General features: G+C 45.4%; 1 protein-coding gene across 1 annotated transcript in view; it reads left to right on the forward strand.

Annotated features, from left to right (window-relative positions):
* LOC144771636 (cilia- and flagella-associated protein 337-like) overlaps positions 1-16995 on the forward strand; it is a 556113-nt gene that overhangs the window by 154987 nt on the left and 384131 nt on the right. Inside the window, exon 8 of the mRNA XM_078656000.1 lies at positions 4095-4187. Coding sequence (XP_078512126.1) covers positions 4095-4187 — 93 coding nt within the window. The remainder of the gene's footprint in view (positions 1-4094; positions 4188-16995) is intronic.

Below are 16995 nucleotides of genomic sequence, written 5' to 3' on the forward strand. Positions count from 1 at the left end.
ATATATATATATATATATATATATATATATATATATATCAAACTCCAAAACTCCAAATCCTGAACCTTTGCCTCTATCGCCAACGATAACTTCAGGTACAGACCACATATACGCATAGAATAGTGTGTTTTGGTGTTTATTTCCCCATTGTCTTCAGCATGACGCGTTTCGGCTGCGTCACCACAGCCTTGTTCACATGACATTATGAACCAATGGGTGTGCTTAAATACTGTGCATGTTACATCTAGCAGGTCACCGGGCACATGGATATGGAAGATATACTTTCGGATCCGGTACAATAAATTTAGCAGCAAATTTATAACTGTGCAAATACGCGAAATATATAAGAAATATATACAAACATATATATATATACAAAACTGCTAAAATGGAAATAATTAATAGATCATCCATACATTTATCATAGATCAAACTAATCACAATAAATGACAGCAGCTTCACAGTTCTGGCGTTCGCTTTTCCATTGTTAAAACCTATATCTCCGAATTATTATCATAAGTCCACCATGATTATTGCTATGTCCAGTAAGAGTTCCACACTCAGGAATTAAAATGCTAGTGCAAAAATCGAACAATGTGCAAAATAGTGCAAAAGTGCAAATTTTACAGAAAATCTTGGAAAAAAAGATATTTAAAATTTGACTTATCAAATCTCCAAGTTCAAAAGCTCAATATTAAAAGTAATACATCTCAGTTATAGCATGGACGGAGAACATGTTTCAAAATCATTTTATCTTACTGTTCTCTATTTCATTTCACTTTCAAATTTCCAAATTTCCAAATTTCTGGCACTGCAATACTATTCATTTCTCAAAATACCGATCATTCTTACAAAGTGCAAGTGCATACCCCACTTAAAATAAACTCATAAATTTGGTTTTGCAACAATCACTGAATATCTTATAGGGAGGGTGCCTGTGGTCAAGCAAAATGTTTGGATCTACACTCTAATTTAAAGGACACAGGTACATGTAATTAGAATCCATAGTATATATACTGTCAAGTATTCATTCGGGTTTACACATAGAGAGTTCACTTGTTCGTATACATATATTTACAGAAAATTGTGTAAATCCTCCCCTGTGTTCATCCCGTTAGGGATCCTAGTGTCCAATAATACAATATATTTGCTCTCCAACTGTCTGAGTTGTCTTTCTCTGTTGCCCCCTCTTATGCTTTTTGGTACCGCATCAATTATAAAGTAACTAAGATCGTTGAGGTTTTTATTGTGGGCAAATTTGAAGTGGCAGGCTACGGGATAATTATCATCAGAATTCAGAATTACCCTCAAATGCTGGAGGATACGATTAAAGGCCTGTAATTTGGTGCTGCCTATGTATTTGAGCCCACAGGTGCATTGCAACACATATACCGCAAAATCTGTGCAGCAATTGTATAGTCCCTTAATCTGAATAGGATTAGGGTCAAAAGCAGAGTAGTATTCGCTGGTGTTATTACCGAATTTACATGCTCTGCATGATATGCATTTATAAAAACCTGTTTTGTGGGATAACCAATTTTTCTGATTAATTACCTCAGGGCTAGATTTTACTAGAGTGTCCCTCACAAAGGGGGCCCTCCTAAAGGTAATAGGTGGATCCTCTGGTAGTGTTTGGGCTAAACTGATGTCAGTTTTTAGCCGCGGCCAATGTTTTCATAATTGCCCTCACTTTTCTTTCCTCTGTGTTGAGGGTGGTATTGAGACTAATTCATTCTCTTCCATTACTTGGGTCTTGATGCTTAGGCTGCTGCTTGTTACTGCTGATGCCTGCCAAGCATTCCTCTTGACTCTGACTGTTGGCCTTATCTTTTGAGAGCTTGAGTTCCTTAGAGCAGTAGCCCCGGGCCAAGAATCTTTTATAAGCCTCTGTTTGACACGCCTCTAGATCTACATCTGAGCTGCATATTCTTCGCATCCTCAGGAACTCCCCATAGGGTATGCTTTTGATGAGGTGACCTGGATGTGCACTTTTAGCGTGCAAAATCGCATTACCCGCTGTTAACTTCCTATGCAGCCTAGTTTGAATTTTATTATCAGAAATGTAAACCTCTACATCAAGAAATTGAATGTGTTGTACTTATTTGTGCCGTGAATTTCAGATTGAGGTCATTTTCATTTATTATACTGACAAAATTCATGGCTGTTTCTTGCGTCCCTCTCCGTATCATGCAAATATCATCTATAAACCACCAAAAGTGGACTATCTTGTCTCCCACTAGAGAATTGAGTGTCCCCCTGAGGACATACTCCTCCCACCACCTTACATGCAAACATGCATAGGTTGGGAAAAAGTATGCCCCCATAGCCACTCCTCTTTGCTGTTGGTAAACCTCTTTGTTAAATAAAAAATAATTGTGAGTTTAGCACAGATCTATCATCCTTAACACCATTGCATTATGTTGTTTGTATACAATGCTTCGTTTATCCCAAAAATATTTAACAGCATTAAGACCGTCCACATGTTGGATACTAGTATATAATGTGCTGATATCTAGAGCAATAAGTACAAAGTCAGATTCCCATTCAACATTTTTGAGTTTGGTCAAGAAATGACCCGTGTCCTTAATAAACAAGGGTAAATTCTCTACAAAATCATGTAAGAAGCAGTCCACATATTTTGAGACTGCTTCCAATAAACTCCCTTGTGACGAAATAATCGGTTGTCCAGGCATAGGCATGGTCTGCTTATGTATCTTTGGTATGAGATAAAACGTTGGCGTCACCGGATATTCATTTTTTGGCATCTGATGTCATTAAATGTTCCTTTCTTATAGCATGTCACATCCCTCAAGTGTCGGTTTGCTTCCTCCATGTAAAGGTTGCGAGGCCAAATGACAATATTGCCTCCCTTGTCAGCTTTGTTTATTATAAGATTTTAATTATTTCTAAGCTTTTTCATCAGGGTTGCATATTATTTCTCCATGTATTTAAATCGCTTGGCCTTCCTTGAGGTAACATTTTGTAATTCCTTCAGGTCCTGTACTACAATATCATTAAATGCGTCAATTGTGTCTTTAGGCATTAAAGGGATGAAAGTGGAGGAGGGTTTAAAATGGGTAACACAAGGTTGATTTATGTTAATACCCATAGTTCGTAAAACCTCCTGTGTTGAACCTTCATTTTGTTCTTCTTCCATAGCCAATTCCTGGGCTACCTTTAATGCTGCAATATCCAATACTTGAAGTTTGCTACTGAGTTGTGACATTTTAGTGTTCGCATCTTTTGAGGAAGTTGAAATTGTGGAATAATGTGTCTATGCATTTCATTGTGTAGAAAGTTGATTGGAACATTCTGTCTACTTAAGTATTCATATAAAGTATAGAGTCAAAGAAGATTCTGAGATTCACACTTGTGGCTGTTTAGTGGGTCCCCAATTCATCTGGCCAGAAAGATAAGAGGTCCTAATTTTTCCACTCACTGTAGGCAAGTATTTCAGTTTTTTAAGTATTCAGCTTTAGTTAATTCCATGTTATTCATTTGTATATGGCTATGATGCAGGTGTTACATTTTGACATTGCTAAATCCTTGGGTTTTCCAGTTTGAGAATTATCTGTGTGTCATCTGCCTAGTTGAAGCAGGTATGTTGGAAACTGTTGAAAAGTTTCAATGGTAAAAAAGTAAATGTAAGATGATAGATCTTTGCGAATCCATGTGAAACTCCTGTTTATATGCAGTAAGTATTCAAAGAGAAAGTGTGTGTGTGACTCTGGTATGATCTGTTGTTTATTTAAGAGGAAATCCAGTTGAGAATGATGCCATCAATGCTGAATTATTTCAGTCTAAGAAGTAATGTCTCATGGTGTTCTGTGACCAAAACCACTAAAATGTCCAGTAGTGGTGCAGCTACACTATTTTTGTCAACTGTGTTTTTATATCATCCGAATTTGGGGCTAGGGTCCCTCTCCATGGGTGAAATTCTATTGGTAGCAGCCAGCTCCTACCCCAAATATACCCCGAAATGACACTGGTTGGCCACAGATTCTACTTGACTGGAGAGTCTCAAGTGCAGTTCAGGTATTAAACTTTTTTTCGGGATTTAAAGTTATTTACACTGTTTCTGTCTTCTCACACAGGGATCGTGAAATTCAGCTTTACGAGCTGTCAAACTTGGAGCCTTATTGCCAGATCAGTGGATTGGAAACTGTTCCTTTAAAACTGGATTACTGGTAAGGAATAAATGTGCAAAGTTTCATTAGAAAAAACGAAATTATATAGCTTATTAAAGAAAATTCACGTAAGAGAATCTGACAACTGCTGCCATGTTCATATTCTATGGCTCTATTGCTAACCAGTAACATTCATTACTCAATGGGATATCTTCCTTACCCATTCCTCACACCGTGAGGATAAGCATCTCCATTAAAAATCTCCCTAAAGCATTTTTCCAATACACCTCCCCTCCTCTTTTTACAGAGATTCACGCATGAAAGGTAACTCTACCTCCATCAAGTGCTATATGTACCAGGCTTTTCGGAGATGCAGATTGTGAAAAGCTTGTTCTTTCTCCAAAACTGGATTAGAAAAAAAAGAAGGAAGACTAATCTCCTGTTCTAGATTCAGGTTAGAATTGATTTTAGGGATGAAATTGGGTGCGGGCCTGAGAACCACACTATCAGCAAAAAACAGTTGCTAACGAGGAGAGTAAAGTAACAACTCAAGCTTTCCCAATTGTTTAGCTAAAATAAGTGTCCTAAGATAGAATTTTAAGGGACTTGGGTCAGCCTTACTAGGTTTTGGCACATGTAGCATTGCCACCAAATTATCAGAAGAGTGATCTTTTCAGTATAGTACAAAAGCCATGGCTTAACACTTTTACCGTTTTGTTTGTATGCTTTACAGAGCAGCACAAATGCAAAGTTGGAAAAATGTGGCTACTTTGTTGGGCCTGCCTCGAGGAGGCTTACTTTTGTGGGTCAAATCCCTTTCTCCAAATGTTTGTAGATAAGGATTTCCATCAAAACCCATGTTTAGTTGCTTAGGAATTACCATTTTCCACTAATGGTGTGCCCCCTTGATGCAAAGTAGTGCAGATTTGTGCATAGAGCTACTTTATGTTACTTTAAGCGACATTTCAACGCAAATCATGAATTGTATTGGAAAGTAAATACTACCACAACACTATGCACTGGGTATGCGTCACTTTTGTGACACATGCGCAGCACAAAGTGTTAGTGAATCTGGTCCAAAGACTTCAAGGAAACCTCTTCCAAAGGTTCAAATTGGGTTTTTGTAGTAGAGCAGCTAGCACTAAGTGATCATCCCAAAGTGTCATGGGAGACCTGAAAACAGGCCTCACAAAAGTGTAACCCTTGAGTTGATGTAAGGTTTGGGGCTGCAAATATTTCACACAACCTCAAGGTTCCCTGATAACCACTGAACATATTTAAAGTGGAGACTACAAGACCCTTGTCAAAATTCTCCAGGAAAGAAATTGTAGAATAAGGCCCCCTTCACAATCTCCAGAACAGGCACCCAGAGTCATATACTCGAACTGTAAAGAGTCCCAGTAATCATTAAAAGCCTTCAATGCACAATCCCTGTAATATTTTTGGACACCCAAAATTACCGCACTAGACATAGCTATATTGAGCAGCCCTGACATTTCAAAAGCTAAGCTGTGAACTTGAGTCTATGGAGATGAAGTGTTTTCAAAGATGTTGGAATCCATTAAGTGGAGAACACACTCCCACTCCACTAATATCTGGTGAAAGAGAGAAAACCAGGACATTCAAAGCCAGAAGAAAGTGACCTCCAACAGGCCTGATCCTGGTGCACCCTCTACAGAAATGTTTGTGGAAAATGGATGGGAAAAGGGGAAAGGTATACAGAAGACCCACCGGCAAGGGACAAGAAAGAGCATCACTCCTCCAAGCATCTGAATCCCAGAACTGAAGCAGTACTGTTTTAGCTTGTCATTTTGCTGATAGGCAAATAATACTAAGCATGACAGCTGAACTTCATGCATATCCAAGAGAATTTCTAGGGTAGATAAAGAAAATTCCAGAGATGAGAGAAAGAGATGGCTGCACGGATAGATTGGCCTTTAGTGCAATCTGGCAAGCTGGTCTTACAGGTCAGTGTGTGGACTGGTGGACAGTTTTTACTGTTGACTTCTCTGCCATTTCCACAAACCCCTATACAGCATGTCTTTACAACTATGGACCATTTGTTAGCTATCTGATTCATTAATGAGGCCCACCTTTATTTTGGTACCTGGGCCTATTTTCTGTACAGTCTGACCTTGGTTGGCTGGGGGAGGAGATCTTCTCAACAGTTGTCCAGACCTCTGATGAACTTGTGAGAGAGACATCCCATGACATTCTGCCAAGTATCCTCTTCTAGTAATAACATGCCTGAGACCTGGTGCCACTTAGATGACTCAGGTAAGCCTTTGTGGTCATGTCTGTATCATAACACGATCTCCCAAAAGTTGAGGATAAAAAAGCTGCAATACCTGGAAAACCTCTATCGGTTCCCTCCAGACCGATGAGACTCTCGACTGAACCACAGTGCCTAGTAAAAGTGTCCCACTCTTAAGCCCTGGCCACTGGCATCCATTGTGAACACGATCTGAGGAGACGGTGGAGAGTTACATACTCCTCTAGACCATTGGGATTCATTCACAAATTCAGCTCTTTCTGGATTTCAGTGTAAAGAAGAGGGGGTTTACCCAAACATAGTCACTGGGACCTGGGTTGTATAAGTACTGAGAGGAGGGGGTCCCAGTGTAGTAGAGCGTTAATTAAACAATCTAATACATTTGTGAAACAATACATGCATCCACAGTGTTTTATTCACAATGGGATGGGGTATACTTCATATACAAACAATTTTTATCAAAACATTCTGGACGGTTGTGCAGTGCCCCAAGGGGGAGGAAGGGAGGTGGTCAAGTGAGGATATAGTGATGGGAGGGAATGAGTGACAGTAAAATCTGCAAATTCGCTACACAATGTTGGCTAGATATACTCAAAACCAAACAAAGACCATTGGTTCAAAATTCGAATCAAACAAACGTTATACTTCACATAACACAATAAATGTAAATATGATGGCGTGAAGTTAACAGTCAAGCACAATGTTGTCGACGTTTCGACCCTCTAAGTTTTGCAGGGATTATTTGTGCCAGCAACCTAGTTTATAAAAAATACATAATGGAAAGTTTGTAATTCATAATCATGGAATATATCTCATGTTGCATCGTCACAGCACATGAATCTAAAAAAGCACACAAACGGAACCACATTGAGAATATTGGACTCTTATTAATAGTACCTTGATAAGGTAACTGAATCCCTGACATTGCTAGTAACGTTGGTGTTTGGGTGACCATTGGGATCTAGTTATTGACACAATACATATGCTACATAAGGAACACCAACTTGAATCAAAACATGACTCAATACTTATGGGGGGAGTTATTTGGATTAGAAAAGGTCTGGTTGGTAGTTAGAACTGTATTACCGGTTCTGAACTAGTTCCAAATGTACTGAACTTTTCAAAAAGGTGAGAGATGGGACTTTGCCCAATTTAACAAGTTCCTGAAGATGGCAAACAGGATAATTACCCTGCATAATTTTTACCAGAGAGTCATCTATATACGGGTGAACCAGTCCTCACTCTTTGAGAAAGTATGCCATCAGAAGATACAAGAACTTCTTAAATACCTAATTTGAGGCCAAGAGCAAGGGCAACAACGAAATACTTGAGTGTATGCACTGCAAACCCAAGAACCTTTAATTACTGGAGTGTACTTGGATGTGAAGATACACATTCTAAAGACCCAGGGAGAGTATGAAATTCCCTGTAGATACCATTGAAATGACCATTTACAGGCTGAAAGGCTGTTCAAATAATTCTTGGTGATAAAATGATGTAGATCCTTTAGCTAGACAGTCTGAAATCTTCATTGTTTTTCCCACTAGAAATACAGTGAAGAAACCCCTTTAGCCCAGTGTATTTGATGGAACAGGGAACACTGTATATTTGGACAGTAGATCATCAATATGGGAATTCATGGCTAATTGGAGAAGAGGGCTGTGAGGAAAAGGTGTTACATGTACTTCTGATTCTGAAGTAATGGTTGATAACCCTATTCTGCTCTGCCAATATCAAGTTCTTGATTTATTAGAGCTAGATTGAACCCAACTTGCATAGAACTAAGTGAGTCTTCCACACATTGGATGCGAACACACCCTTTTATCATTGGCATAGACATTATCTGACAGCCTTGGGAGGTATGCTTGAAGACTACTTATTGTCCTTGTAACCATCTTCGTAGAAGCAATAGGAGTAACTTGAAGCTCTGTCGGCACAGCAACATAAATCAAAATGCCTGTAGTCTAGTAGTGTCTTTCCTGGGACCACAGAGTGTTTGCAATTCATATAGGTTTTGGAAACCAATTCCTCCAATTAGGGACCAAATAGGTGCTTCCTGTGAAAGGTGATTTGTACAAAGAAGACTTCTGGACTCCTATGTTCCAGTTTATCATTGATTTTGCTTATGATGGCAGGCCTGGGTACCTGGGGGGGATCAAAAGACACATCTTAAAGAAATGTAGCGTGCAACTCAATAGCAGTCCAAATTCTAGCAAAATCCTCACCATTCTGGATTGATAAAGGCAACTTCTCGAAATCTTAGACAAGCGAATGGAAAACATAAGTGCCATAAATAAAAGCCCACTTGGAAACGGCCAAACATGAATATGTATTTTTGAAAAATCTATCCACTTTGCAAACCATAGACTTTGTTGGTACAACTTTGTTTCCAAAAGATGACATTCTGCCACCCAGATGAGTCACCTGAGAATCAACTTTAACAGACTGTGGCAAATTGTATCAGCACCCTCAATGACATAAGGCCAAGAAAGGAGTCTAGGAATAATCACTTTTTCCATGTCCTTCCATTCTGTCTTTCTTTTTTTGTTTTTTTTTGTTGCAGAAACACATGCGAGTTCAGCATTCAATCAGAATCCAGCAAGTCATCATTACGGTACATAATAGAGGCAATAGGTTCTCACACTGCCGCTTGGCCCACACCCGGAGGTCGGGTGACGAATAACTTCATTACGCTGGAAATACAATATCAAAAAAGCAATCATGTGCCTCTAAGGACCATGTAGGGTTTCTGCATATTATTTTTAACCCCTCCCGCCCCCCCCAACATATCCGTATAGCAAAAACTAAACAAAGCAGTCGAGAATCTACAGCCTAAACACTCCCAGGTCCCTCCCTACCCACTTCACAGCTAGAAAACAGTCTGTCACAGTGCCACACAATTTCTAAGGGCCCCCCCCCGGCTCATAATTTGGTAGATTTTGCACTACCCCTCCGACTCTCTTCCTTCTGCAGTATAACAGCATAATAGCCAGTTTCCAGGAATCCGGGCCCTCACAGCCCCCCATCTAGCCCATGGTATTGCCGCCATTTGGACCACACCTTTCTAAATTTTTTCGGGCACCCCCTTGCTTTATACGTCACTCTTTCGGCTGCCATGTACAGGTCCAGCCCCTTTCTCCACTCCTCCAATCCCGGTGTTTCCGGTGACCCCCAATATTTTGCAATATCCCTTTTAGCCACCACCAATGCCAGTACCAAGAAGATAAGGGCGTGTCAGATCCACCTCGTTGGTCATTCCCAGCAGTGCCAGCTTGGGTTCACAGTGGAGTGGGATCCCCAAAACCTCACCTAATTCTGTAAAGATGTGTGTCCAGTACATCTGGATCTTGTCGCATGTCCATATAGTGTGAAAGAAATCATCGTCCCGTTGGCAGCCCCTAAGGCAGTGTGCGTCGTCCATCCTCCCCATTTTATGAAGTCTCATTCTGTCATAGTAGGTTCTATGGAGCACGTTGAATTGAATGAGGCGTAATCTAGATTTAATTGCCACTTCCCGGGGATGCATCAGTACTATTTCCCAGTCTAGGTCCTCCATGCCTCCTATCTCTCCTTCCCATGTGCGTCGGAGCTTACCCAGGTCACCTAGCATATTGTTGGTTAGGGTCTTGTAGGTTAGGGAGACCGCCTTCCCCTGGATCCGCTCCTGAAGGAGCCGTCCCTCCAAAGGCGCATATTCAGGGATATCAGTGAGTGGGCACGCCAAGCATGTCGTAGCTGAGTGTATTTGAAAAATTGGGAATGGTGAAGCCCGAACTCTGTCCTGAGGGCTTGAAAGGACTTCAGCTCCCCCTTGGCGATCACATCCCCTAATGTGGAAATGCCGATGTCATCCCAGCCCCGAAAACCACGAAGCTTGTGGAGTTCTGTCAGCCACTGGCAATGCCACAACGGCGTCTGCCGAGTGGGCTTCTTGTCCCAACCCATGCGTTTCGTGGCCCTGGTCCACGCGTTGAAGGTGAGAATAGTGGCTGGCAGTAGCGGCGCCCGTCTGGAGCCTCAGTATATATAGTACAATAGATTTCTGGGTGACAACTTCAGCCTTTCCAGGGCATAAGTCGGGTGGTCTGCCGGGGCATGCAACCAGTCATTAATCGGCGTCATGTGTTCCGCCCAATAGTAGGCCTCTAGATTAGGGAGTGAAATCCCCCCACTATATTGGTGTCTTTGGAGTGTAGTCAGCGCCACCCTAGGTTGCTTACCCAGCCACAGGAAGGTTCTCAAATCAGAGTGAATTTTGGTAAGTACCGAGGCAGGCAACGGGTAATATTCATTTTGTAGTGCGTAGAGGAATTTTGGTAATATGATCATCTTATACATCGCTGCTCGACCTAGGAGTGTGAGTGTGAGCTGCCTCCAGCGGTCCATGTCTGCCACCGAGCTCAAGATAATCCGTTCCAGGTTCTTCCGGAACGATAGAGTCTTATCTGATGTGACGTATATCCCGAGGTACTGAAAGCCCTCAGTGGTCGTCAATAGTTGGTCAGGTAGCTCGACCCTTCTGCCCCCTCCCCCCGGGTCATAGAGAATCGATTTATGCCAATTAATGGTGTGTCCTGCCCACCTACCATATTGCCCTAGTTCACGGAATAGTTCCGGTATCGTAGACTCAGGTTCCGTGATATACAGAAGGACATCGTCTGCATAGAGTGATATCTTCTCTTGGACAAGGTCCGCGTCGGTTCTTTTAAAACCTGAGATGCCCTCATTCTGATGTATCCTGGCTGCCAGGACCTCATTAGTAAGTGTGAAGAGGAGGGGTGACAGGGGGCAACCCTGGCGGGTCCCCCGCTGGATCGGGAATTCACGGGACAACTTTCCATTAACCCGTATTCTAGCACATGGAGCAGTGTAGAGGAGCTGGATCCATTTCTGGAAGTTAGGACCAAATCCAAATTTGTGGAGCTCAGCATTGAAAAATGGCCAATGGACCGCATCAAAGGCCTTTTCGGCGTCAAGGGATAGAAACCAGTGTGGCTCGCCCCGTCCCCGCACTTCCTGAAGCCAATTGTGGGTACGTCGAAGATTCAATTTGGTGGCCCTGTCTGGTAAAAAAACGGACTGGTCTAGGTGTATAAGGTTCGGGATGACTGACCTCAGGCGTCGCGCCAGTATGGTCGCCAAGAGTTTAACCTCCGTATTAATGAGGGAGATGGGGCGATATGATGCACCGTCCTCTTTCGGTTTACCCTCTTTGTGTATCGGGACAATCGTGGCCACAGAGAGGTCTGGGGGGAGCCTTCCCGCCTGGTAGGCCCCGGTGAAGAGCCCTTTAAGATGGCATCCCAGAAGGTCTGCCGTACGTTTAAAGAACTCGGCCGGAAAACCATTTGGCCCCGGAGTTTTCCCCGGTCGCAATTTAGCTATAGCTTCTGTTATGTCGTCAACTGTAATGTCAGCCTCCAAGACCCGGAGTTCCTCAGGCGACAATGTGGGCAGGTCCGTCTGTGCCATGTAATGGCCAGCCTCCTCACATGTTCCCAGATCCCTAGCTGCGTAGAAAAGTTCGTAGTGCGAGGCGAATGTGTCAGCAATTGCCGCGTCAGAGGTAACGAGCACCCCATCCACGTTCCTTATGGCCTCGACCCATCGAGCCGCCTGCTCCTTGCGACTTAGCCACGCTAGGAGTTTGCCCGTTTTATCCCCCACGTCGTATAGACGGTGAAGGGTGGCCAGGGATTGGGTCTGCGCCTCATTCGTGACCAGCTCTCTATATTGTCTTTGGGTATCTAACAATCTCCTAAGGGTCTCAGTATCTTTCCGGCACTGGTAGTCCTTTTCCAGTGTTATGATATTCTGTTCCAGAACTGTGACCTCAGCCTGGAGCCTACGGCGTTCGTCCCCCCTCCTACTCTGCAGTCTGTCCCGCAGGACCGGTTTCATGGCCTCCCAGAAGGTGACTTTCGATTCCACTGTACCCTCGTTTTCTGCCACATAGACCTTGATGTCCGCCCTCAAACCGTGCAGAATAGCCGCATTTTGAAGATCCCAGGCCGCAAGGCGCCAGGAGGCACCCGAAGAGCCCCGAACGTAACCCGTCTGTAACCACAATGGCGTATGGTCCGATAGCCCTCTGGCCTTGTATTCCGCAGTATCGTCCACCTTCAGGTACTGTCTGGACATGAATATGTAGTCTAGTCTCGAGAATACCTTGTGGGCCCCTGAGTAGTAGGAGTAAGCACATTGGGTAGGATGTAGCCACCTCCAAATGTCTGTGAGACCCAGAGTAGCTATCTGCTGAGCCAGAGCGGTCCGTGTCCCTCCTCTATCTATCCCCCCCGTACGGTCCAGTCCCATATCCATCACATCGTTAAAATCCCCTCCCATGACTTGGATAGTGTCCGCAGTGTCTAGGAGGATGCTAGCAAGGGCCTTAAGTGTACGAGCCTGAAGCTTAGGCGGTGCATAAACTGAGAGTATTGTGTATGTATGCCTATTCCATGTCCCTTGAACTCCAGCATATGTCCCCAGTGGGTCTATCCATGTGCGTGCGATGGAAAATGGGTAAGATTTTTTGATAATGACTGCCACCCCCCTGGAATCGGACGTGTAGCCCGCATGCGCCAGTACTCTGAAACGACCCCTGGCTATGAAGGCGCAGTGTGTGCCCTTAAGATGTGTTTCCTGGAGTAAGGTAATATCTGGATCTAGTCTTTTAAGGTATGAGTTCACAAGCCCTCTCTTGACTTTGGAGCCCAGTCCGTTTACGTTCCATGTCAAGATACTGACTCCCTTGTTGCCCACTTGAGGTATCGTTAGTGTATTAGCCATTCCTGAATGTGATATGTCAATGCGGCTGAGTTTCGTTGCGGAAATGTGGCGTAGAACCTCAAAGTATACAACTGTTTCTTCCCGACTGCTATCCCCAACCCCCAACTCCCCCCTTCTTGTCCCCCGCCCAAATGAATGTGAGATCCCTCTTCCCCCCCACCCCACCTTCCTCCCCTTCCAGTCCCGTCCCATCACAAGACAGCACTGTCCGTAGGAGAAGGTCTGTCGCCCTCCCACACATCCCTCCCTCTAAGCTCTCCTAGCACCCCCTTCCACTACTGGGTCAGGAGAGTGATCAACACACAAAACGTATACAAACAATGAACCTAGATAAACAAAAAGAAAGGGTGTGTCAACTTGCGTGCTTCCCATCACCGAGCTGCATACTCAAGAACCCGAGCCATCAGTGTACATGATCTGGAGTCCTGAGTCTCTGATTCAGGCGCGCTGTGTTGTCCAGACATGTCCTGCTCCAATACTCGGATCGCATCAACCAGCGGGTGAACAGATTGTCCCTCTTCCTCCCTTTCCTCCCCTCCAGAGGTGCGGCTCTCAAGTTCATCCTCCTCCTCTCCCTCTGAGCGGGCTGTGGTACATAGACATGTAAATCTCGAGCCGTCCTCGGCCACCCCTCTCGGGGAGGCCGAGCGTCCATTCCGCGTGTTTCCCGAGCCGCGGCCCCGATAAGGCGTCACCGGGGGCTGTCTCTTTGACCTCCTGGACTTCATCCTCTGTGCCTTCGGCAGTTCCCATTGGGGTCCATTCCGCACAGACTTATCCATCATGTCCCGACCGACGGTCTCTCTACTGTTAAGAATTGGGCGTTCCTCTAACCATTGCCAGGCATCCTCCGGATGGGTGAAGAAGAGTGACTGTTCCTTGTAGAGCACCTTGAGTTTCGCCGGAAAGAGTAGCATGTAAGAGATCTTCAGGTCTCTAAGCTTCGCCTTGACGGCGTCAAAGGAGCAACGTTGCTTTTGTACCTCCTGACTGTAGTTCGGAAAGATCATGATGTGCGCGTTTTCTAAACGGATCTCACCCAGTTTCCTCGCCTCTCGCAGGATCAGGTCCCTGTCTGCGAAGTTAAGAAAACGTGCAATGACCGGTCGCGGTCTTGCTCCCTCCGGTGGCTTCGCCAGGAGAGCCCTGTGCGCTCTCTCAATAATGAAACAAGGCGAGAACTGCACCGCCGGGAAGGTTTCCATCAGCCAGGAGTGGAGGAAGGACACCATATCCGCCTTCTCAATCCCTTCCCTAAATCCAACAAAGAGCAGGTTGTTGCGTCGCGCTCTGTTTTCAGCGTCGTCAACCTTCCACAGTAGATGGCGATGGGATGCCTTGAGCTCCGCCATGTCTTTTCTCAGGGTGGTGATCGAATCCTCGGCCTCGCTCATCCGCGCCTCCGCAGAAGTCACCCTGTCGGATAACTTTCGGAAGTCTTGCCTCAGCAGCGTCACTTCGGAACCCACTTCGCCTATCTTGACCTCCAGAGCCGCACGGGATTCCTGGATATCGGCCCGTGACGCCTGTATGGCCCCCATCAGCAGTTCGGTGTCGGAGCGCACACCCGACGCAGGCGGGAGGGTCTTCACCATCTGTCTCGGCGCGGCAAACTTGTACATGGGCCCTTGTTTAGGCGCTTTGGGTAGTGGGTCTCTCTTCCCCATGGCGCACAAGGCCGCTGCGGCAACTGCGTAGGGCAAGCAACGATGCACTCAATCTCTCGGGCACTAGTCGCGGCCGAATGGACTGGGCGTCGTCACTGTATCTCATCCAGTACGCCAGGGGTCCAAGAGTCGCGCACCGTCGTCCCTCTCTCGCCTTCCACTGTAGTCGGGTCGGCGGCGAGTGCTGCCAGGTAGGTCTCTCAGCCCACCCGGCTCCGGTGGGCGCCTGCCGGGTATACTCACCAGGCCTCAGGCCCCTGTCACCGCCTGCGGCAGGCCCCCTTTCGTGAGAGGCCGGGGGGGGGCGCTGGTCTAAAACCCTTCCAGTGTCCAGGATATAATCAGGGACTGGGGCTTCTATCAAGAAGTCGGTGACCGCTGTGCGGCGCAACCTCCGCGGCGGCTCCTGCCATTTCCGCGATCGCAAGGAGGCAGGGCCGCCTGAGCACTCCTCCGGGTGCTTGACTGCGTGTAGTGTTGCGGCTACAGAGCGTCGGGATCGCCGTATGGTCTGAGACCGGGACTGGGGCCCCCTTATCTCCAGCGCACGGCTCCGGTCGCCATCTTGGCATACCTCTAAGTCCGATGGTACCTCAAGGGTTCCTTCTCGCGCCCCACCCCTGGTAAGGCCATCGCCTGTTCGCCGCTCCACCTCTCACCTCATGTGCCCCCGGAGCCGTTGCTCCACTATCTCTCGGCACCTCTCGGCACATTGCGGGCGCTCCCGCCGCCATCTTGGGTAGGGGTGATCTGCACCGGAGCTTCCCACTTCGCGGATCGGGGGTGCCCAGGCCCATCAGAACACCACGCCAAGAGCGCTATCCTCCGATCCCACTGTAGAGGCCCGCTGCCGGATCTGGTGGGTGAGATTCAGCTCCTCCGGCAATGTTCGAGCGCCGCGGCCGCCATCTTGCCTCCGGCCGGGCGCGCAGAGTTGTAGCTAAAAATCAGCGTATTGGGTGATTCCTTCAGGGTCACCGCTCGGTGCTTGCCTCCTCTGGGTCACGCCGTATCCCCGTTTCGTCCCTGTTATTTTGGTGGCTTTTGGGGTATTATGAATGACGGATTTTTAAGCAGCTCGCCGGGAGCTCCGGGGCCACACGTCTTAGCACGCCATGCCGTTGGCCATGCCCCCATTCTGTCTTACTTAAATCCTTAATCAGCTGGAGGATGGGAAGATGTGGAACCGAATACTTGTGAAATTGTCAAAAAAGACCACCATTGGTGCTGGGTTCAGATTCCAACTCAGGAAAATCCAGAATTTCTCTGAAACGGCCATAAACGTCTCCCATGTGTTCAATAACACCAGAAGATCCTAGTGACTTCTTATAAGGTGGGAGGAATCTTTTAGAGGAGTAACTAGCCCGAAATGGCTAAGAGAATCAGGTGGGGCTAAGGAGAGCGACTCCCAGCCCTTAGCCCATGAAGGCACTTTCAGGGAATCTTACCTTATTGGACTCCCCTCCTGTTGGGGCAATGCCATGCAAGCTGCAGCAACAAGGTGCAGAGGTGGAGCCGCCACTCTTTTTTCATAACACGTAGAAAGGTCAGTCTCCAGTGGAGACAGAACCAAAACAGAACTTGATGTAGTAGAGTTACCTTTTATGGTGCCAACTCTGGAGAAAGAGGGGGTTGTATTAAGGAAAAGGTATTGTTTAAGAAAAAATACACTTTAGAGTGATCTCTCATGAAGATTATCTACCTCATTGCATGAGGAATAGGGTAATTCGAAATTCATGATAAGACTGTATAACAACTTTTTGTTGAATACATTATTGGTCATACTACAATGCACAAAGGTTTTTCCATTGACCTTGCATATCTGCCACCCGGTTGGTTCTATGTAGGAGGGTGCAAAATTGACGTAAATTGCTTTTGCATAAGTGACATTTCAGTAAAATAACGTGAAATTACACATAATTATGAAGAGTGCAAATCCATCATTTAGTACAATATTTGAGCACGAAATGCATCCTCGAATCAGTTTTTGATGCAAGTACACATTTTGGGGTAAAAAACAATGAGCAAAATCTCAAGTGGCACAAGCAGGAGCCACTCGTTATTCCTTCACTCTTGTGGTAAAGCTTTGTGGCAAAAAAGGTGTAAATATATATTTTCTGGTATTTTGTGTAGCATTGAA

Source organism: Lissotriton helveticus, chromosome 8, assembly GCF_964261635.1.
Source record: "Lissotriton helveticus chromosome 8, aLisHel1.1, whole genome shotgun sequence".
Taxonomy (NCBI): domain Eukaryota; kingdom Metazoa; phylum Chordata; class Amphibia; order Caudata; family Salamandridae; genus Lissotriton; species Lissotriton helveticus.